Here is a 19,631-nt window from a genome sequence, read left to right as displayed (position 1 = left end):
TTTAAAGTGCCTTGGATGTTTCATACACATTTAAGGGATCCTAAAATTTAAAATTCCTCTCAAATTACTTCAAGTTTCCAGCCAGGTGCGAGTCAGCTCCCAAATATTGGGAGAGGGATGTGTATGGAAGCCTTTGAGGAGGCTGAATTCATCCTGGGCTGACAGGGATGGAAAGCAAAAAGGAGATTTCATTTTTCAATAATGTGGGGCTTGGAGTTCTGTAATCACATGGAATTTTCTCTCTGCTGCATAAATCAATTGGGTATATGAAATAGCAGCCTGACAATTGTATTACCAGCTGACCAGTTAAATTCAATTTTTTTCATCTCCTTACCTCTTTCTCCACTGTGCCGTGGAATTCATAATTCATATAATTCCTGTGAACTTCAAGTGTACATTTTGTTTCTGTCTCTTACTAATTCAGATAAATTCCATTAGCAAAGCAATGTCCATTTTTGTCCTTCTTGGTGCTTTTCCAACTTAGGCGAAAAATGTTCCCATGCAACTGCACCATTTCAAGCTGATCTTTCATTTTAACATGAAGATAATGAAATGATTGATTGAAATTAAGGCAGAGAAATGAATGATTGATGACATTAGTCACTCTGAATTTAGCTAAAGTATTTACAGCACAGCAAAACAGAAAAATACCACAGCAAATCAAAACCTTGTGCTCCTTCTACAGAGATGAAAGAACTGCTGCATACCAAACTCAGGTTTTATGCTCATATTTTATGATCCCCTTGCTCTGAAAGATTGTTTTCAAAGATTAGTTTAATAATTCAAATCAATGTCATTTTTTTCAGTCTTTTCAGCCAAGCAGATCAAGATTTAAAAAAAAAAAAACAAAAAGGGGAAACAAATCAGGGAATAATTTCAAGTTGCAGTGGAACTTTATAAAATTTTAAAATCAGCAAAGAACAGAGTTCTGAAATAAGAAAATGCCCTTTCTTCAAGGCCAAATTAATGTGGAATATGCTGAATGTGGCAAAATTCTGCCTCTGACAGGTGTCAAATTCCATGTCAGGCATCATCAGCACATTTCCCTGTGTCTGGAAAGGAGACACAGGAAGAGTTTGGAAGAAGGTGAAGCAGAAATGGTAACACAGTTGGAACGTTCTTACTGCACTTGATGAATGTTTAAGGGTTAAGTGGAGGACAGGGAGGCCAAATATCCTGACTCAGCAGCCTGACATTCTTCTGTGGCAAAGCCATGGGACAATCATGAATTTCAGCTTCTGTAAAAGATTAACAAACTTCTCCTCCTTCTCCTCCTTCTTCTTCTCCTTTCTTCTTCTCCTTTCTTCTTCTCCTTTCTTCTTCTCCTTTCTTCTTCTCTTTTTCTTCCCCTCCTCCTTGGCCTTGTTCTTGTTCTTCTTGTTCTTCTTATTCTTCTTCATGTTCTTCATCTTCTTCTTCTTCTTCTTCTTGATATTCTTGTTGTTGTTGTTCTCCATGTTTTTGTTCTTCTCCTTCTCCCTCCCCCCACATTTTTCCCTACAAATAATGTCATTTGCTTCCTGTTCTTGATTTTCCGACCTGGAGGTGGCTGATCCCCAGGACAGGTTCTTCAGTGCATTTTCTACCCCTAAAATGGTCTCACATGCTTCAATTCAATAATTCCAGTTTAAAAAAAAAATCCATTTCCAATGCCAACAGTTCTTTAAAATAAATGAGCCAAGTGACCACTTATCCCTCCAAAACAGGAGGGTCACAGTGTGGCCTGGTAATTATGTAAATTTAGAAGTTCATTGACTTATTGAGAGCAGGGAAAACTTTCTGGTTTCATGTTTAATTTTTGTCAAGTGCAAATCCATATGTTTATACATAGAAGCCACTACATTAAAAAAAAAGTCATTATTCTTCTCTTTGTAGTCTTTTAGGAGAAGCACCTCTGTCCATTTACATAGTGCCATATCATCTCAATAAGATTTCTCGAGTTTGTTCATCTGTAATTCATCTGTGTATTTATTATTCTCCTTACTAATAAAGCTGCTCCTTCTGATTGCTGCTCAGTCTTATTAGAAAAATCTGTTTTTAATCAGTATTATGATTTAATTATGAATTATTAAGAAGAAGCCTCTTAGCTTGATTGCTGCAGAGAATATCTGAGTTAGAATCAGAGCACTGTGTGGGCTGAAACGGACCTGGAAGAGGAAATATTTTTCCTGAACTAGAGGTAGAAAACTCTAATGGTGTGTCTGGGTAGCTGTGGGAATGAAAATGTCTCTCTTAAAACATTTCCAAAGGTCAGCTACACCTCCACACTAGGAACTAATTATATAATCCTGTGCTGGCATGGATATTTTGTGACAGAAGCCTTGAAGATAAATGATTATTTTCAGTTACAAAAGAGAATTAATTTAATTTTTTCCCTCTTCTGTTTTCTTCCCAGAGAAAACAAAATACTTTTTCTAAGAAGAACTATATAGCATCTAAAACTGTATGTTTTATTAATAAATATTGCTCTGCAATATATATCTGTCCAAGGATGGAGCTCATTTGCAGCTTTAGAAAGAGCATTTATTAAAGAAAACATAAACTATTTTTGTCTTCAGGGTTTTATCCTCATGGAACTGGGAAAGGATTTGATATTAATAACCTGTTGTGAGACCCATCATTCATCAGTTTGGTGTTTTAAAGTACAGAATCTGTGGGGGCTCGAGAATGAAATATCACAGGAGGGTTTGTGCTGTGGGATGAATCCAGCATGGGATTTCTGGGCAGAATTAGGGCTGAATGAAATGTAAAGGACTGTTTAGCAGAAGACAAAGGGAAATCCTGGAGAACAGGGGTTTAGATCCTGTCATGCATCATATGCAAGGAATGATGATGGTCACTGGGATCATAATAATAATTGTTGTCATTTTTATTAATATTGTTGATTATGATTAGTGTTGGTATGATTATTATTAGTGTTATAATTACTATTACTATAATTACTATTACTATTGCTCTTATTGCTAATATTGTTATCACTGCACGAGCTCCTTCCCTGCTGTGGGAGCCTTGCCCTGTCGCTGGGCTCAGGAGGGGCTGGGCAGGGTGGAGCAGCCAAATTCTGCTTTCCAGATCCCATTCCTGGCTGAAGGCATCCGGATCCATGGGGAGAAGGTGACAGAGGCCCTGAGGCCGTTCCATGAGAGGATGGAGGCGTGTTTCAGGCAGCTGAAGGACAAGGTGGAGAAGCAGTACGGCGTCCGCGCCATCGTGAGTTCCCTCTCCATTTCTCCTTTCCCCAGTATCAGGAATTCCCTTGAATTACAGCAACTCTCTATTCCTGTGTGATGATTCCATTGATTTACGGAGCAGTGTAGATGAAGAGTTCCTGCTTGTTCCCAGTCATCATCAAATTATGGGATACTGAGCAGATGAGAGATGCTGAGGGAGCTTTGGTGCTTTCATTTCCCAGCACGGGAGCAATTCCTAAACTGCCCGAGTCTGTTCCTTGAAAGTCAAGATAATCCTTCAATTCTGAAGGATTTGGGTTACAAAAATGAGTTTAAAAATGGGCACTTAGCAGGATTCTTCCAGAGCTGAATGTCACCTTTCCCTAGGTGGAATTCCTTTAGGGATGGGAGAGCTGTGCTGCTTTATGGTAGCATGTGGTTGTATCTTCACTGAATGTAGGCAGGCAAGAAAGACCTACCAAGCACACCTCCTACTTCATGAGTTTAGAAGGACTGAAATTCATGCTTTTCTCATTCCAGCAACTTCTTTCCAGTTGCTGCTTCATCCTTAAGGGAAAGCCAAGAATTTCACAGTGTTTCCAGTAGAGGTTTGTTCCACTTTTCAGTGTTGAGTGTGAAGGTCAGAACAAACAAAGCAAACAGCTTTTTAATTCAGGATAGAATTGATAATTCAGTCAAAAATACATGGATTGGGTGCTATTATGAGATCCTATTTTGCCTGGAGCAAAGGAGGCTCAGGGGGCGCTTGTGGCTCTGCACAGCTCCTGCCAGGAGGGCACAGCCGGGGGGAACAGGGACAGGAGCAGAGGGAACGGCCTCAGGCTGGGCCAGGGCAGCTCAGGGTGTATTTTGGGAACAATTTCCTCATGGAAAGGGGGCTCAGGAACTGCCCAGAGAGGTTTGCAGTGCCCATCCCTGTGGGTGTCCAAGCAATCAGTGGATTTGGACTTGTGCTCTGAGCTGAGGACAGGGTGGGCACTGGGCACAGCTTGGATTCCATCTCAGACTTTTCCACCCTAAATAATCCTGGGATAATGTCTGTAGCAATGACATCTTTTTTTAATGGGGCCACAGATCTTACAGGGAACATTCCAGCCTTTGTGGTATCCTTTAACTGATGTTCTGTTTGTGGTCCTTCAAATCCCATCTTATGAATTTATATATTCAGGGAAAAGTTCAAACAGTAATTTATTCCCAGTGAGAACAGAAGTAATTAACATTAATGATACCTGCATGTCAGTCACTTCAGTAATATCCATTTACATCATCAAGGAGATGACTGGAAAGTGGTGTTATCTCTCTAATTTCACTCTACCCACCAGTAAGAATTTTCGGGATTGATGGAGTTTTATCTCTTCTGTCTTCCTTGTACAAGGCCAATTTACCAGTAGTTGACAGGGTGGAAAATATACCTGTAATTAAACAGCATGAGATTCTTATTTGTTGACTGCAAGAGTTCAATTATTTTATGCATATATCAGTTATTAATGACTAACAAAGCTTGGAGAAATATTCAGAACTCTGAAATTGTCTGAAACAAAACCAAAACTTTAATATATTTTCTTCTTAACCTGGTGTCACTCTGTAAATTGGCTCTCTTGATATTTTTGACATAAAATTTCTCTTTGTGGATTTTTACTTTGGGTTTTTGGGTTTTTTTAATGAAGTCCATTTCATTGAAATATATTGACAGGCAGTCACAATGATGGCAGAGATTGTTTTTTTAAAGGCAAAATGTAAAAAAGCATGGAAATACCATTGGAACAAATGGAATTCTTGGAATATACTTAAAATTATACATCTGCCTAAATCTACAATTTTTTTTTTTTTTTGTTCTTTTGGTGGATTTCCTTCAGAACCTACTTCTTTGTTGGCAGCATGAGATACTGGTTGTTATTAATTTATTAATGCTACCAAACTCTACCTGGAAGAAAATTCACTGAACCTTCCCCTGTTCCCTTTGGCGTATGGATATTTGTAGCCAAGAGAAAAGCAGAGGCACAACTTCCCAAGGCTATTTCTAGGATTCACATTCTCTGAACCTCAGAGAAAGGAAAAACAATTCTTATCTCAATTGCTGCTCTTCTTGTTGTGGTCAAGTGGAATGCATGGTGGAAGGTTGTTTACCTGAAGGGAATTGGTGATTGGATTCTGGTGTGTTTTGATTCACTGATCAGTTGAATTCAGGTGTGTGTGGGGACTGTGGGCTGACAGTCACGAGATTCTGGGAACTTGGGTTCAGTTGAGTTGAGTTTTTGAGATGAAGTGACAGGTTCAGTTTAGATGTAATGTAATATAGTGTAATATAGTATGATAAAGTAATTAATTAGCCTTCTGATATCAAGGGAGTCAGACACATCATTTCTCCCCGTTGTTGGGTTGCCTGCTTTTTGCAATAATGTTTTTTTGGATGAGGCAGTAACCTGTGTCGTTTCCTGCGCAGCTGTCGGGGCTGGAGGAGCGGCGGGGCAGCCGGCCGCGCTCCATGGTGCGCTCCTTCACCATGCCCTCCTCATCCCGGCCCCTCTCTGTGGCCTCCGTGTCCTCCCTCTCCTCGGACAGCACTCCCTCCCGGCCCGGCTCTGACGGGTGAGTGCGATCCCAGCCGGGGATTGTCCCTAGAAATCCCTGGGGTGGGGAATATCCAGCCAGGGATTGTCCCCAAAGCTCCCTGGGGTGGGGAATATCCAGACAGGGATTGTCACTGATACTCCCTGGGGTGGGTGAGTGGGATCCTAGCCAGGGATTGTCCCTAAAAATCCCTAGGGTGGGGAATCCTCAGCCAGGGATTGTCCCCAAAGTTCCCTGGAGTGGGTGAGTGGAATCCCAGACAGGGATTGTCCCTAAAAATCCCTGAGGTGGGGAATCCTCAGCCAGGGATTGTCACCAAAGCACCCTGAGGTGGGGAATATCCAGCAAGGGATTGTCCCCAAAGCTCCCTGGGGTGGGAATCCTCAGCCAGGGATTGTCACTGATACTCCCTGGGGTGGAGATATCTAGCCAGGGATTGTCCCTGAAGCACCCTGGGATGGGTGAGTGGGGAATCCTCAGCCAGGGACTGTCCCCAAAGCTCCCTGGGGTTTGAGGGTGGTTGGCATTCCCAGATCATGGAGCTGGAAACAGCTGGGAGGGCTGGGGGTGTTCAGTTGGAGAAGGGAAAATCCAGGGAGACCTAGAGTTCTTCCAGCACCTGAGGGGGCTCCAGGAGATTTGGAGAGTGTTGTGATTGAGATGGAGACAATACAAAGCAACACACTCCATTTTCAGAAGGCTTCAAACTACTTTTATTGTACCATGCATGCTTTTTTACACATTCTTACAAAACTCATAAATTTACACTTTACTCATTGGTCAGGAAAGACAAAGAGCTCATTGGAACAGAGTTGCAGGTTTCTCTTATTTATCTGCTTTCTTTCTTGGTTTCTATGTCAATGACCTTGGTAGGAAATTCTTGCAGTGGTAAACATGGGTCAGACTTCTCTCTGGCTGACAGAAGTCACTGTAAAACCTCTTCCTTGGGAGAGGGACTGGGGACAAGGGATGGAGGGACAGGACACAGGGAATGGCTCCCACTGCCAGGGGCAGGGATGGAAGGGATGGATGGATGGGATATTGGGAAGGAATTCTTGGCTGTGAGGGTGGGCAGGGGCTGGGATGGAATTGCCAGAGCAGCTGTGGCTGCCCCTGGATCCCTGGCAGTGCCCAAGGCCAGGCTGGACATTGGGGTTTGGAGCAGCCTGGGATGATGGAAGGTGTCCCTGCCCCTGGAACTGGATGAGTTTTAAGTTCCCTTCCATCCCAAACCATTCCATGATTTTTTAAGTGACAGCCTAAAATTGGCTAAAAAACCCCAACCTACAGAGACATTTCTCTCAAGGTCTCTTGTTCTCTAACCCAGATAAATACAATGTTCCTTTTTGCCCTCTAAGCATTCAAACAACACCAAAAAACCCCAAAGAGGAGATCAGTTCCTCTTTTCAGAGTATCACACGTGTGTGAGGGATGCTCTGCAGGCTGTGTGTGCAGCCAGCCCTGTCCCAGGAGCTCAGGGCAGGATTACCTGACTGCTCAATCACTGCTGCTCACTCCAGCTGCCAGAGGAAAAGCTGCTTATGGCAAGATTGTACTTCAAGACTTATCAAGATATTTCACATGAGAACTGGGAATTCTGTTGATAAGCCCTGTCTCATAGTCACATCCCTCAAAGAACAAAATAATCTGTTTGCTGTCTGGGCTTTCCATGCAGCCTCAGAAGTCCCTTCTCTCTCTTCCTCCCCTCAGGCACCCCTGTAATCCAGAAATGCAATGTTTGACCAAGGCAGCAGTTTTTTTTAAAGCCTTCTGAAGGGCTGCTGATTTACAGGGATGTGCTGGAAACTCCTGTGCACCTTCAGAGGGGGGTTAATACCTGGCTACAGACTAAAGGCATCAAGTAAAATTAAATCCAGCACCTAAGGACCAGCAGGATGCTTGCCTTGATTACAAAGAGTTTATTTAGTCATTGGGAGGAGCTGTGGACAGCTCAGCTCTCATTCCCCTGCCCTCTGGGATGCTTTCACACTCTGGTGTGAATGTGGGACAGCAGAGATCCTGAGTTTTGACTAATTCTGAAAAAAGTTGTCTTGCTGGAACTTGGGCAGAAAAACCATCCCAAGTGAGCAACTTTGTTCTATCTCAGAAGAAAAATTACGATTCTTCCCTTGCCTCTTTCTGGTTTTCCCTTCAAAATCTTTAAATGCATTTTACTTTGTCATTGGGTATTATTTCCTTCAGGTTCCCCTCTCAGCTGTGTTGTGGTAGGTGTCACGTGGCAGTTTTTGAGGGTCTGCTTCTCCTCAGGGTGTATTTTCACCAAGATCCCACAAAGATCCCACAGTGCAGCTCAGCTCCTGCTCTGAGCCCAAGGCAATACAAGAAAATAAAGGACAACTCTTGTCACTGAGAAGACCTGAAAATACCCCTCATTTGTTTGGAGGAGGAGAAGAAAAATCATCAGATATAAATAATATCATGAAAGACCTCAAAAATTCAGGTGGCTGTAAAATCATGTGGGTAGTTTGGCACTGCTGGCCCGGCAGAAGTTTCCTCCTGTTCCTGCTGTAGTTGCTGGGGTTTGTGGTCAGTTCTCCTCTTGTCTTTCCATGTCTCTTCGTAAATTAAATTTGAGAATAGAGATGAGCTAAAAAACAATTAAACATGAAGCTAAAGGAGTGGTCTTATCAAATCACCCAGTTTCTATTCAATGTCATTTCCAGCTCCTGCTCTGGAGCTTTTTAACAGCAAAGACTCAAAGCAGACTTTGACACAGGATGTGTTTTACAACTCCCAACTCTATGTATAAATAAAACTGACTTCAAAAAAGAGACTTGGATATATTCCCTGCTTGGGATGGGATTTAGAAATACAAATGTGAGCACTTGCACTCAGTGGTGGGGAGCAGGAGAATCCTGGGGTCCAGTGGGATTTCTCAGCTCTTGGCAGTCCCAAAGTGCTTCCAGTTGGAGCATAGTGTGCTGACCCATTTTATATTAATAATCCAAATAATTAATAGTCCTAATACAGAGCTTGGAAGGGAAGCAATTAATCATTGTCTGAAGGATGGAAATTCCTCTTGTGAATTTGCAGTTGGCCTCGGAGGTGCTGGCACCACCCAGTCCAAAATACACAACTCAGGTTCCTAAAAAGTCCTGGTGCTGGGAGAGCTGGGCTCTGCTCTGGGCTCTGTCACTGGAGTTCTTTGTGGCCCTGGGCAAATTGCTGCCTTCCCTTTTCCCTGTGTGTAAAATGGGATGGATAAACTCATGGGTTTGTTTCCAAACTGTGGCATTCAGGATTTGGGAAATGGCTCAGGGGCTCCAGTTGCAGGTGCTGCTTTGAGCATCTTCCCATCAAAGGAGCTGCTGTAGAGTGAAAACAACAACAAAAAATAACAATAATTTGGGATATTGCTGCTGGGTATTGCTGCTAATGGTGGGGATTAGGATAATGTCAGTGCAAATTGTCTGAAATATGAATGCTGGAATTTCACAGCAAAGACTGTAGCCTGTACCTGCATGCACCCCATAGCATGGGAAATGCTTTTCCAGGGCTAAAATGTCCTTCTTTGGGAAGTTCTGGTTTGGTTTTGGTTTAGTAATGTGGTGGTTTGAGACAGCTTTAAAATCTGCCAGAGTGATTTTGTCTAGGTGTGATCTTAGTGGTGCTTTTCATTTATAATATAAAATAAACCATAAAATACTTTGTCTAGCCAAGAGTGCTCCATCCCTGGCAGTGCCCAAGGTTGGAGCACCCTGGGGTAGTGGAAGGTGTCCCTGTCCATGGCAGAGGGTAGGACTGGAGTTTCCAGGTGCCACAGCATGGAAAGTGGCAGTGCTGAATGAAAAACCCATTTTTTATGTGAAATTCAGGAGTTTGTGCAGCCAGAAACCAATAAATTTACTGCAGAGCAGGGAAATCTGTAGCTCTGCTTCTCCAGCAGTCCTGCAGTAATTTTTATTACAAGACAATTATGGTTGTGTGACCTTCTGCCCCCTCCTTCTCCCACTAATGAGTTTTCCTGGATTAGCAAAGCCTCATTAACTCGGGTGAGACTTTGGGAAATATGTAAATAAAAGTTAGTTGTTTTGAAAACAGCCTTTTATTGATCTGAGCAACAACATTTCTCCTTAGGTTCGTGCTGGAGCCCCTCCTGCCAAAAAAGATGCATTCTAGGTCGCAAGATAAATTGGACAAGGATGACCTAGATAAAGATAAAAAGGAAAAGAAGAAGGAGAAGAGGAACAGCAAGCATCAAGAGATATTTGATAAAGAATTTAAATCTACTGATATTTCTCTGCAGCAGGCTGAAGCAGTGATCCTTTCAGAAACGGTAACTTTATTAGCAAGGAAAGCTTTATCTAATTCTGAGCCATGTTCTCTCTCTTTTGAAATCAAAATGTTGATTTTTACCATTTAGCTCCTTTGTAGGCCAGAAATAACTCTGAAGGGATACACCACAGTGTTAATATACATGCTAATGAGTCAAAAATACAGATTTGATTTACAGTGGGGAAAAGATCCTCTGAAAATCTTCACCCAAAGCTCTGGGTGACTGTTTGATAAAGGAGCAGATGGCACAGCATAGCTGAAATCAATGCTGCCATCCCAGTTGGAACTGCTGCTTCCCAGTAGGTTGGGATGGGTTTGCCCACATTTCACTGCAGGACAGTGTTTGGTGGGACATTCCAAGGTCATTCTGTCAGCAGCTGTGTGTCTTTGAAGGGCTCTTTGGAGCAGAAAATCCTGAGCTGTTCCTGCGTGTAAGGATATTAAAACCAGGACATATCTCCCTTAAACCCTCTCTTCTTGGCTTAGATTTAATTCACTGGAACTGTCCTCAAGGCTTAGGTAACCTGAGAAGTTGGAGCTGGGAAATTGAAAGCAGGGATGTCTAAAGCTGGAGCAGGGAGAGTGTGAACTGACTGTGACCTCCAAATCTCTGCCTGGACACCTGTTTGGAGGCCAAGAGTTTAAAATTGCCTCCCAGAAATAAATGGAATGTTCTTTTCAAGAGCTGCACAAGTACTTGTAGAGCCAGCTTTGCACTCAGCAGTCTTGTTGGTGCTGTGTCATTGATACTGGATTTTGAAACTTTCTCTCTCACCTGTGATAACTGGATCCTTTAATTCTTTCTGTTTGGTATTTATAGGAAGATATTTACATGTTCAGGCACACTTCCTCTGTTTCCTGGATTTTGCCCTCCCTTTCCACTCAGAGATGAGTTAATCTCTCACACGTGTCTTGGGACAGCCTGAAAAATCAGTTCTTGTGTTTCATGTGCCCAGTCAGAAACTCCAGTAAAATCCCATCTGAGGGTCTCAGGCTTTTCACCTTTGAAACCAATGAGTTTTTCCATTGACTTCAGTAAATTTTGCATGAGCCTTGTTTTGGTTAAATGGAGATTCCTCCTGCACAGATTTTCACGTCTCATGATTTTGTGCCATGCATTTCTCTTTGCAACTTGCAGCAGTTGTGGTTTGACTGAGGACTGGGATCACCATGGCAGGACTTCCAGTGGCATCTCCCAGATCCCAGACGGACCAGCAGAGCTCCTGGGGTGTCACAGAAGAAGGAAATTGTATTTCAGGGCAGCTGAGTCAGCTGGAGCAGCTGGGAGGCATCCAAGGATGCTGGGGAGCTGGCTGGTGTCACTGCGAGGTCACCTCAGCTCTCAGAGGTCTTGGACATTGGAAAAGTTTATGGCAGAAAAAATGCAAATTCTGCCTGGAAGGGAGATAAAAATAACCCCTCAGGGCATATTCCCATTTGGCATCTGAGGAGCAAAAATCAGCAAAGCTCAACTTGGTTTGACTCAAGTTCTTCCAATCTTCCCAGTCAGGAGCTTTCAGTGGCTGACTGGGGTGAGCAATATTCCCCTGCTTATGGAGAGTGAGGGAAATGAAATGTCAGAACTGGTTACTTACAGTTATTTTGAGCTTCTTCAAGTCCACAGATCAATAATATGAAAAGGAGTTTGCTGTTGAGAGAAAAACTCTCCCTTTTCAGCCTCTGCAGAGGCCTTGATGAGCTCCAAGACGACTGAGTCAATTTGGAACGTTTGGTGGGAGTGGGGTTCATTTTTAGGTGAAGCAGAAGAAACTGTTTTGAGATCAGTTTACACGAGTGCTTGCCCAATTCCCACTGCTGTCGTCTGGAATTCTGAACAGATAAAATCAAGGATGAGTTTAAAGATAAAATTTGTCTAAAAGTTTTTGCGTGCTGGAGGCATCCCCTGTTAATGATGTGAGGGGAAATTTGGTAGGAATTCAGCTTTCCCTGTGTTCAGCATTCATGTGCAAGTTCCCTTTTTAAGCTGAAATTACTCCCAAAGCACTTCTACCACCGTGCTGTATGAAGAAAAAGACATTTTGCCTTTTCCTGCATTAAGAACTTGGAAGAAGAAAGTTTGCTGGATTAAAAGGGGTGAAGAAAAAAAATAAGGTTTGGATTTTTTTAAAAAAGAAAAGTTGGGAGTACAGATTTGTCTAGAAATGGAAATTTAAAAGTTTCTAAAGTGGCATTTTAGTAATTAATACTTTTAGTTACTAAGTTTTTTATTACAGACACTGGATTCATTGTGCTGAGAATTTTACAGCTCGTTGTGCTGTCACTCATTCACTTAAAACATTTCAGTTATTTGGTGAATTTTTTTAACAGATTCTTAGTTCTGACTTCTGAAATATTTGAGGATTTTACAGCAGAAGACAAATTTACAGAGAAAATCAAGTGAGAAAAATGCCAGTGGCCATCCCCATCTCTGCAGAGCTCCTGCTGCTCTTCCCAATAATGATGTTGTGTAAAGAAATGAGTGTTTCCAGTCTTCTGTGGGCTCTTCTTTTTTCCAATCAAATGAATCACCATGGAAGAGCATGGGGAAATTCTAAAACTGCAGAATTATTTCATAGAGCTTTTAGATTTGCATGGAAAGAGAGCATTCAGAGTCGGTTTAATTGAATGCTTTAAATACTCCTCCCCAAATTTCACTGCACTCACCATGAATTTATTGACTGATCAAACCCCAGGCCTTAATTACATAAAACAACAAAGATAAATCAAGCACTTGAGTATGTGAAGATATCAGTAATATCTTCATCATTTCCAACAGATTTATTATCTTCTTTTAAGTATCACATCAACTTCTTCAACATAAATTGTCCTTGTTTGCTTTGATCCCAGGAGCTGAGAGCAAAGCCAGGTCTGAGGCCAGGTAGTTAGCAGAGCACTGGGAGGCTGCAGTTGGAAATCAGGAGAACAGGCTGTGTTTTATTGATTTGGTGGTGTCTAACATCACTCACCATTGATCTGCCCTTGGCTAGACCAGGAAAAATTAGCAATGGCTTCATTATGGATTGGTGGCCTCCCAAGAGCTCATATTCCTCAGCAGATCTGTGATTTGTGTGGAGCTTTCAGAGGAGGCCCAAGTTGTCAGTCACAGGAGAAGCTGACATTGATTTCACATTTATTTATTTCAGTAATTACAGAGTGGGTTGACTTGGGGACCAGTTGGTTTTTCTCTTGATTCTGGCATGTTTCCTTCACCAATTAACGTGTTTTCCTTAGTTGCTTTTTTATAGTTATCTGCCCCTGAAGAAGTGGTTGCTTAGCTTATCCATTCTACTAAAAATGTGCTTGAAAGGATGTGGCAAGCAGAAACCTTTGTAATCTCTAGAATTTTATTTTTAGCATCAAAACAATTTCTTAGAGGTCACCCTGAGGTCTTGATGAACTTTCCAAAAAAGGTCCATACTTTTTGGTCATGCATTTGTTGTAGAAGGGTCTCACAGGCACAATCTTTGATGCAAAGCCTTTTAGGGTTTGTTTTCTAAAAAGAAAATTTCAGATTTCTCCTTCCCAACATACTTCATAGAAATCCAAACATTGGGAAATGACAAAATCCTTTGAAAAAGCCTGGATTGCTCCTGGCACTTTCTGTTTTGTCCCACTGCAGCACCTTGGAGTAATTCCCCTTTTAACTTCAGGCTGCTGCTCCATTTTCTGGGATCTGTTTGAAATAAAAGCTTCATATTTTCCACTATGATTCCTGTTCATATGGGGGTGGTGAATGGGGAAATCAGTAGAGCTCAGAATTAAACTCAGTGAAAAGAATTTCCTTAACTAAAGCATGAGTTGCCCATCAGATTACAAATATCTTTTGAGGGTTCCTGATGGAAAATTTGAATGGATTATGAAGAAGCCAGAGGGGGGGAAAAAAGAGATATTCCAATTAATTAAATATAAGCACAGTCAGGAGCCACCAAGAAGGTGTTTCTGGACAGATGATGTCTTCATCGAAGAGAGTTTGATGAAGAGTGGGTTAACTTGGGGACCTGCCTCCAGTTGGTTTTACTCTTGATTCTGGCATGTTTCCTTCACCAGTTTATATATTTTTCTTAGTTGATTTTTTATAATTATCTGCCCCTGAAAAAGCATTTGCTTTGCTTATCCATTCTGCTAAAAATACGCTTGAAAGGATGTGAGAAGCAGGAACCTGGTTAAATGGTTAAAGAGGTAAATTTTAACAGGAAAGTAGATATGTGTGAGAAAAAATAAAGCTTTTGAGTGCTGTGTAATGTGCTGTGAGACTCTAAAGTTCCTCAGGTGTTACTAAACAAGTGCTTGGGGAATTAGCTCAGCAAACCAGACCAGGCTGGGAGAAGGGAGGACCTGGGAGCTGGGACTCAGCAATATTGGCTGTTAGTGCTGCTGTCACCCTGTATGGCATTAAAACTGTGGCAGTTCCATCTCTGACACTTATTTCTCTGCTTTCCTTGCCCCCCTCCCTGGTTGTGTCCCCAGATCAGCCCCCTGAGGCCGCAGAGACCCAAGAGCCAGGTGCTGAACGTGATGTCCAGCGAGCGGCGATTCTCCGTGTCCCCAGCGCCGCCCAGCTCCCAGCTGAGCCCGCCCCCCATCACCCCTCGGGCCAAACTCGCCTTCAGCATCCAGCCCAGTAAGTCTTCTCTCTGAACTAAACTCCTTTTAGTGTGGAAATGCATGTCCTGAGCAGTTCTTCACACCCTGGTTTGAGTTGCACCATCACCAGGGTGTTTCTTGCACCAGGTATTGATCCCTCAGGTTTGGCTTTTCAATGTTTCACATTCTGTGCTGCTTTAGTGTGTGGGGCTGTGTCACTATAGGACATGAAAAAACACAAGCGCACACTGCTGTTCTCAAGGTGAAGGAAAAGGGAAGTTTATTTTCTGACTCTAACATTTATAGTTTTCTAAGAGTGACAGTGGATTGGAGGGTGACAGTGCCACCTCTCCAATGACACTGGTCAAACCAACAGTCTATCAACTTTCTCTTCCTCCATAAAGGAATGCAAAACAATAAGTTGCATACAGAAGATGTGTGAGAAAGTTCATTACAAGAATGTAAACATCAGAGGGCTTAGAAAATCTTAAAAAATCAGGGTGACAGGTCTGAGCTTCACATCAGGGGATGCTGAGCTCTGTGCACAGAGCAGGGAGACAAAACAATTCCTGCTCCAGCTGGGCACCAAGGAAAAATGACCCAAATCTCAGCCCAGGAGCACAAACCCCGTGGGCTGGAGAGAGAAAAACAAGCAGGGTGGGACTGCAGGGGCTAAAGCTGGAATGGGACAATGAACTGCAAGGTGCAAATGGAGCAGAGCTGATCCCAGGGACAGACCCCGTGCCCCTCGTGCATTTTGGGGCCATTTTGGTTCATCTTGGGTGCAGCCCTGGCTGGGCTCTGGTGCTGCCCAAGGTGGATCCATTGAGGAGATCCTTTGAGTAAATCCCTGCTGTATTCTGTAGCTCTGTCCAGCCTCTGTTCTATGGCAGCCTTCACAAGGCATCAGTATTACTTAACCTCTTACCTTTGCCAGCAAAAATTAATTCAGTATTTTACAAAGGCAAGCAGAATCATTGCATTGAAGCAGTTTCTTTTCAAGTCATCATTAACAATTAATTAGGTGTAGAGTAACAGTCAAAAATTCATGTTGTACTTGATCCCATATTGAGTGTTTTGGAGCATAAAGGCTTTAAAAGCAATATTTTTTTTGTAATTGTACATTAAAAAAACTTCTCTTTGATATGTTGTGAGTACAAACCAGAAGGGAAAATAAAGGTCAGGCTTTTTGAAGCAGTTTTTGTTTGACATTGACTTCTATCACTCAGCTTTTCTGTAAAGTATCATCTGTTTGCTTCCGTCTGCAGCAAACCCTATTGCAGAACTGGGTGTAATCCAACACCTATTTCTTTCCCAGTGCTCTTTCCCAAAACCTGTTATTCTGAGTTTGCAGCTGCCAGCATGTGACAAAAAAGCAAAAAAATTATCTTTTTTTATACATATCCCCAAGTCAACTCCAGTGGCCAAGAGTTCAGTGTTAGTAAGGAGGAGAAGAGATGATCAGTCTTCAGAAAAAAAATCTTTTCCATCAAGGTCACTGCTTTATTTACTGGCTATGGTACTTCAATATTTTTTCTCTTAAACAGTCAGTCACACAAAGCAAATATTTTGATTACAATGAACTTGTAACTCTCACCTTCCTTTACAATTTCATATCCAGAAACTAAAAACTAAAAATGCTAAAAACAGGGAATACAGAGAACTAGGGGATATATACTTCTGCAAAAGATATTTTAATTGGATTTTTTGATCATATGTAAATTTTATTAACACTTAATTTGGTTTCTCTTTTTTAAAAGTATCTGAAGTTACCAGGTATCTCTGAGAATGTTTTTATGCTAGAGATTGGTGGATGTTACATAAAATACAATCAGCTTATTGCACCAGTCTAGAATCATTTCAGGAATTACAGTGATAATTTTTTTAGGAATTCCAAGGATAAAGAAGTTCCTTCAGAGGCCAAATTGGCTAAAAGCAGTTATTGGGTTGCTAAGCAATCCTGGCTGCCTGTTAGCTGGCACTTGAGGAGAAGGGAGTGGAAAATGTGATCATTAGGGTAAGATGAAAAAAGGGTCCCTTAACTGATTCTTTTCCAGCTCCAGGATCTTCCCAGTGGCACATGTCCAGCAAGGAACAAAATTCAGAGCACACTCATTGATGAACCACCTTGAATAATGAATTTCACTGAATAATGGGGGCACAGCAGAAATTTGGGGTAATTATTTTAGTGACCATCTTAGAGGGGTTTAGTTCAGCTGAGGAAATCAGCAGATCCGCAGCGAATAGATTTTCTTGGGGCAACACTGAGAATTCCTGGATCTGTTCAATACCTGCTGCAGGGGAGGTGTTCCCTGGATTTCACTGAATTCTGGGAAAGATCAAATCATGGTTTCTCAGGGTAGAATCTTGTTGTTCCACTAAACACTTGCCAAATAAATGCAAACACATTGCTTGTGTATTTCATGAGCTCTCCCCGTGGGTGGAAATGCTCTGCCCACACTTGCAGGGATTTATTTATTTGGATCCTTCATCAGGATGTGGTTGGGAAGGTGCCATGGACAGGCTGCAGGAAATCCCAGCTGCAGCAGGAGCTGGGGGATGTAGGGAAAGGGGGAGAAGCAGAGCAGGACACAACTGCAGGGACAGTTGGGTTCCATCCATGTTCTCCAAGCAGAGTTGCCTCCACACTTTGTTTCCTCTCCAGCTCTGCTGAAAACGTTCCTCAGATGTTTCCTGAAAACCTGCCTTTCCATGAGTCTTCCAAGGATTTGTTTAAAGAAACAAAGGATTTGGGTTATTCCTAACAAAATGGGTCCCACCATCCTCTTGGGACCACCTTGGCTTAGGTGAAGGCAGAAGGTTTATCGTGGAAGAAGTGAAATCTTGTTGTTTGGAAAAATATCATACAGAATGCAAAGCTGAAGTGTTCAGGGGGGGTAAATTTACTTTATTTTTGGGAAATTGTGTGTTATTCCACTCAGTTTCCCAAGGAATGTTTACAAAGAGGCCTAAAAACAAGATATGGAAAGGTTTCTCTTTCTGAAGCAGCATTCAAGGTTTTGGTAATGCTCTAACTAAACACACAAAAGAAAATGCCATTTCCCAAATATTTCCCTGTATTATCCTAAACTGCATGGAAAAACCATCCAAGAATTCAGATACCAATATATTTAGCTAAGATACAGATGTTTAGTAGTGTGGGAGATGTGCAGGGCCTGTGCCAAGGACAGGTATCCTTGTGTGTCCTGTGTTTTGTGACATCAAATATTTCAGATTCCTGAGTTCTTTAGAATGGAGGGAGAATTCATCCAGAATGGACAGGGAAGTTCATTCCCAGCATCAGTCTTTAGTTACAAATGCCCAGTGTGGTTTCCCAGCTGCAGTTCAGTCCCATGAAGAAGCAGATTCTCCTGGAGATGCAGAAAGGAAACTCTGAGGAATGTCTGGGGAATGGAGAAATCCTCTCTGTAGGAAGGGAAGGATGAAAAACAGGAGCAATGGAAAATGCAATGAGAAATTCAGGTCCTGGTGGACAAACAGCATTTTCAGCCTATTGGAGAGGCAGCCACTGAAAATGTGCAGTCCCAGGATGGAAAATAACCTTTTTTTCCATGTAGTCAGGAGTTCAGGTGGAAGGATGAGGACTAAAATTGCAGTTTTCAGTGACAAATCAATAGAGCCACCTTAGAGTTAAATTGTGTTGTGAGAGGCCATTTTGGAGAACAATAAAATCACACTTTTAATAAAATATTGATATGAGCTTTGCAATAAAAACATCTGCATAAATAAGTCCTCTCTTGTTTCACAAATCACCCCAGTAAAATAAAATAGAAATCACCTTTTTTTTTTTTCCTCTAAATAAAATTGCCCCATTTATAAACAAATCATTTCAGTTTCTTATCTCGTAGAGATCGCAGTGGGTTTTATTAAAATGACTGAATTAAAATGACTGTATAAAAATGACTGAATTACCCTGAAATACACCGTGGGGGGATTTCTCCCCAAAAACCTATGTATCACTCAGGCCTCAATAAACTTTATTGTCCCTCAGGCTATTTGCCTCTCCAGCACATACCTGGGAGGATTTATCTGCTAAGAAAAGGGAATTTTCTCCCCAGCACACACAGGAATAATAAATGTTTGGTACTTTCTCGTGCATGATTTTATTTACTCAACAACTAATGGCTGCTCATTTGTTATAGTTACCTGGAGCCTGAAAGTTTTGGAGAGAGATGTACTTAATTCCAGGCTTTCACTTGTGCATTTTATTAACAGGGAACTTTGATTTTACTGGGAGAAAGTCAATAGAATTTAGCCACATTATATTTTCTTCATGCACTTTGCAAAACTTTGTGTTTTAATGTACAAGGTGAGCTTGAAGGTGGGGAAATGATATTTTCTAAGCTATGAATGTTTTGGTGGGAAACATGAAACAAAAATGATGTTTTATTAAAACCAGGGGTTGTTCAGGTATTTTGAGGGCGTTTTAAAGTGAGTCCAAGGCCAAGTTGGACAGGGCTTGGAGCAGCCTGGGATGGTGGAGGGTGGTAGTGGAAGTCCATCACCCATGAGCGCGTGACCCATGAGGTCCCTCCCAGCCCAAACCATTGTGGAATTGCAGGATCCAGCTGCTGGCAGGGTTAACCCAGTGTTGTTTTTTGCAGATCTGGAGCTGAATGGGATGTCCAGCTCCGACATCCCCGACGTTCCCCCTCCTCTGCCCCTCAAAGGAAGCACGGCCGACTACGGGAACCTCATGGAGAGCCAGGACCTGGTCAGCCCCACCACGTCCCCCCCTGCCCACCAACGGGTGAGTGCCACACAATGATCCCTTCTGCAGGTCCTTGTTCCCTGAGAATGATTCCTCCTGCAGTTCCTGTCCCTGAGAATGATCCCCTCTGCAGTTCCTGTTCCCACAGAATGATCCCTTCTGCAGTTCCTGTCCCTGAGAATGATCCCTTCTGCAGTTCTTGTCCCACACAATGATCCCTTCTGCAGTTCCTGTTCCCACAGAATGATCCCTTCTGC

General features: G+C 42.3%; 1 protein-coding gene across 2 annotated transcripts in view; it reads left to right on the top strand.

The window, feature by feature from the left end:
• DOCK1 (dedicator of cytokinesis 1) overlaps nucleotides 1-19,631 on the top strand; it is a 277,154-nt gene that overhangs the window by 246,019 nt on the left and 11,504 nt on the right. For both annotated transcript variants that reach the window (XM_054276537.1, XM_054276536.1), the window contains exons 47-51: nucleotides 3,073-3,210; nucleotides 5,635-5,780; nucleotides 9,861-10,059; nucleotides 14,526-14,679; nucleotides 19,268-19,413. In XM_054276537.1, the coding sequence (XP_054132512.1) occupies nucleotides 3,073-3,210; nucleotides 5,635-5,780; nucleotides 9,861-10,059; nucleotides 14,526-14,679; nucleotides 19,268-19,413 (783 nt within the window). The remainder of the gene's footprint in view (nucleotides 1-3,072; nucleotides 3,211-5,634; nucleotides 5,781-9,860; nucleotides 10,060-14,525; nucleotides 14,680-19,267; nucleotides 19,414-19,631) is intronic.

Source organism: Melozone crissalis, unplaced genomic scaffold, assembly GCF_028551555.1.
Source record: "Melozone crissalis strain CALT ecotype California unplaced genomic scaffold, PUWL_Pcris_2 ptg000019l_1, whole genome shotgun sequence".
Classification (NCBI taxonomy): Eukaryota; Metazoa; Chordata; class Aves; order Passeriformes; family Passerellidae; genus Melozone; species Melozone crissalis.
Note: the sequence above shows the minus strand (reverse complement) of the source record. Positions and strands in the feature narration are given on the sequence as shown.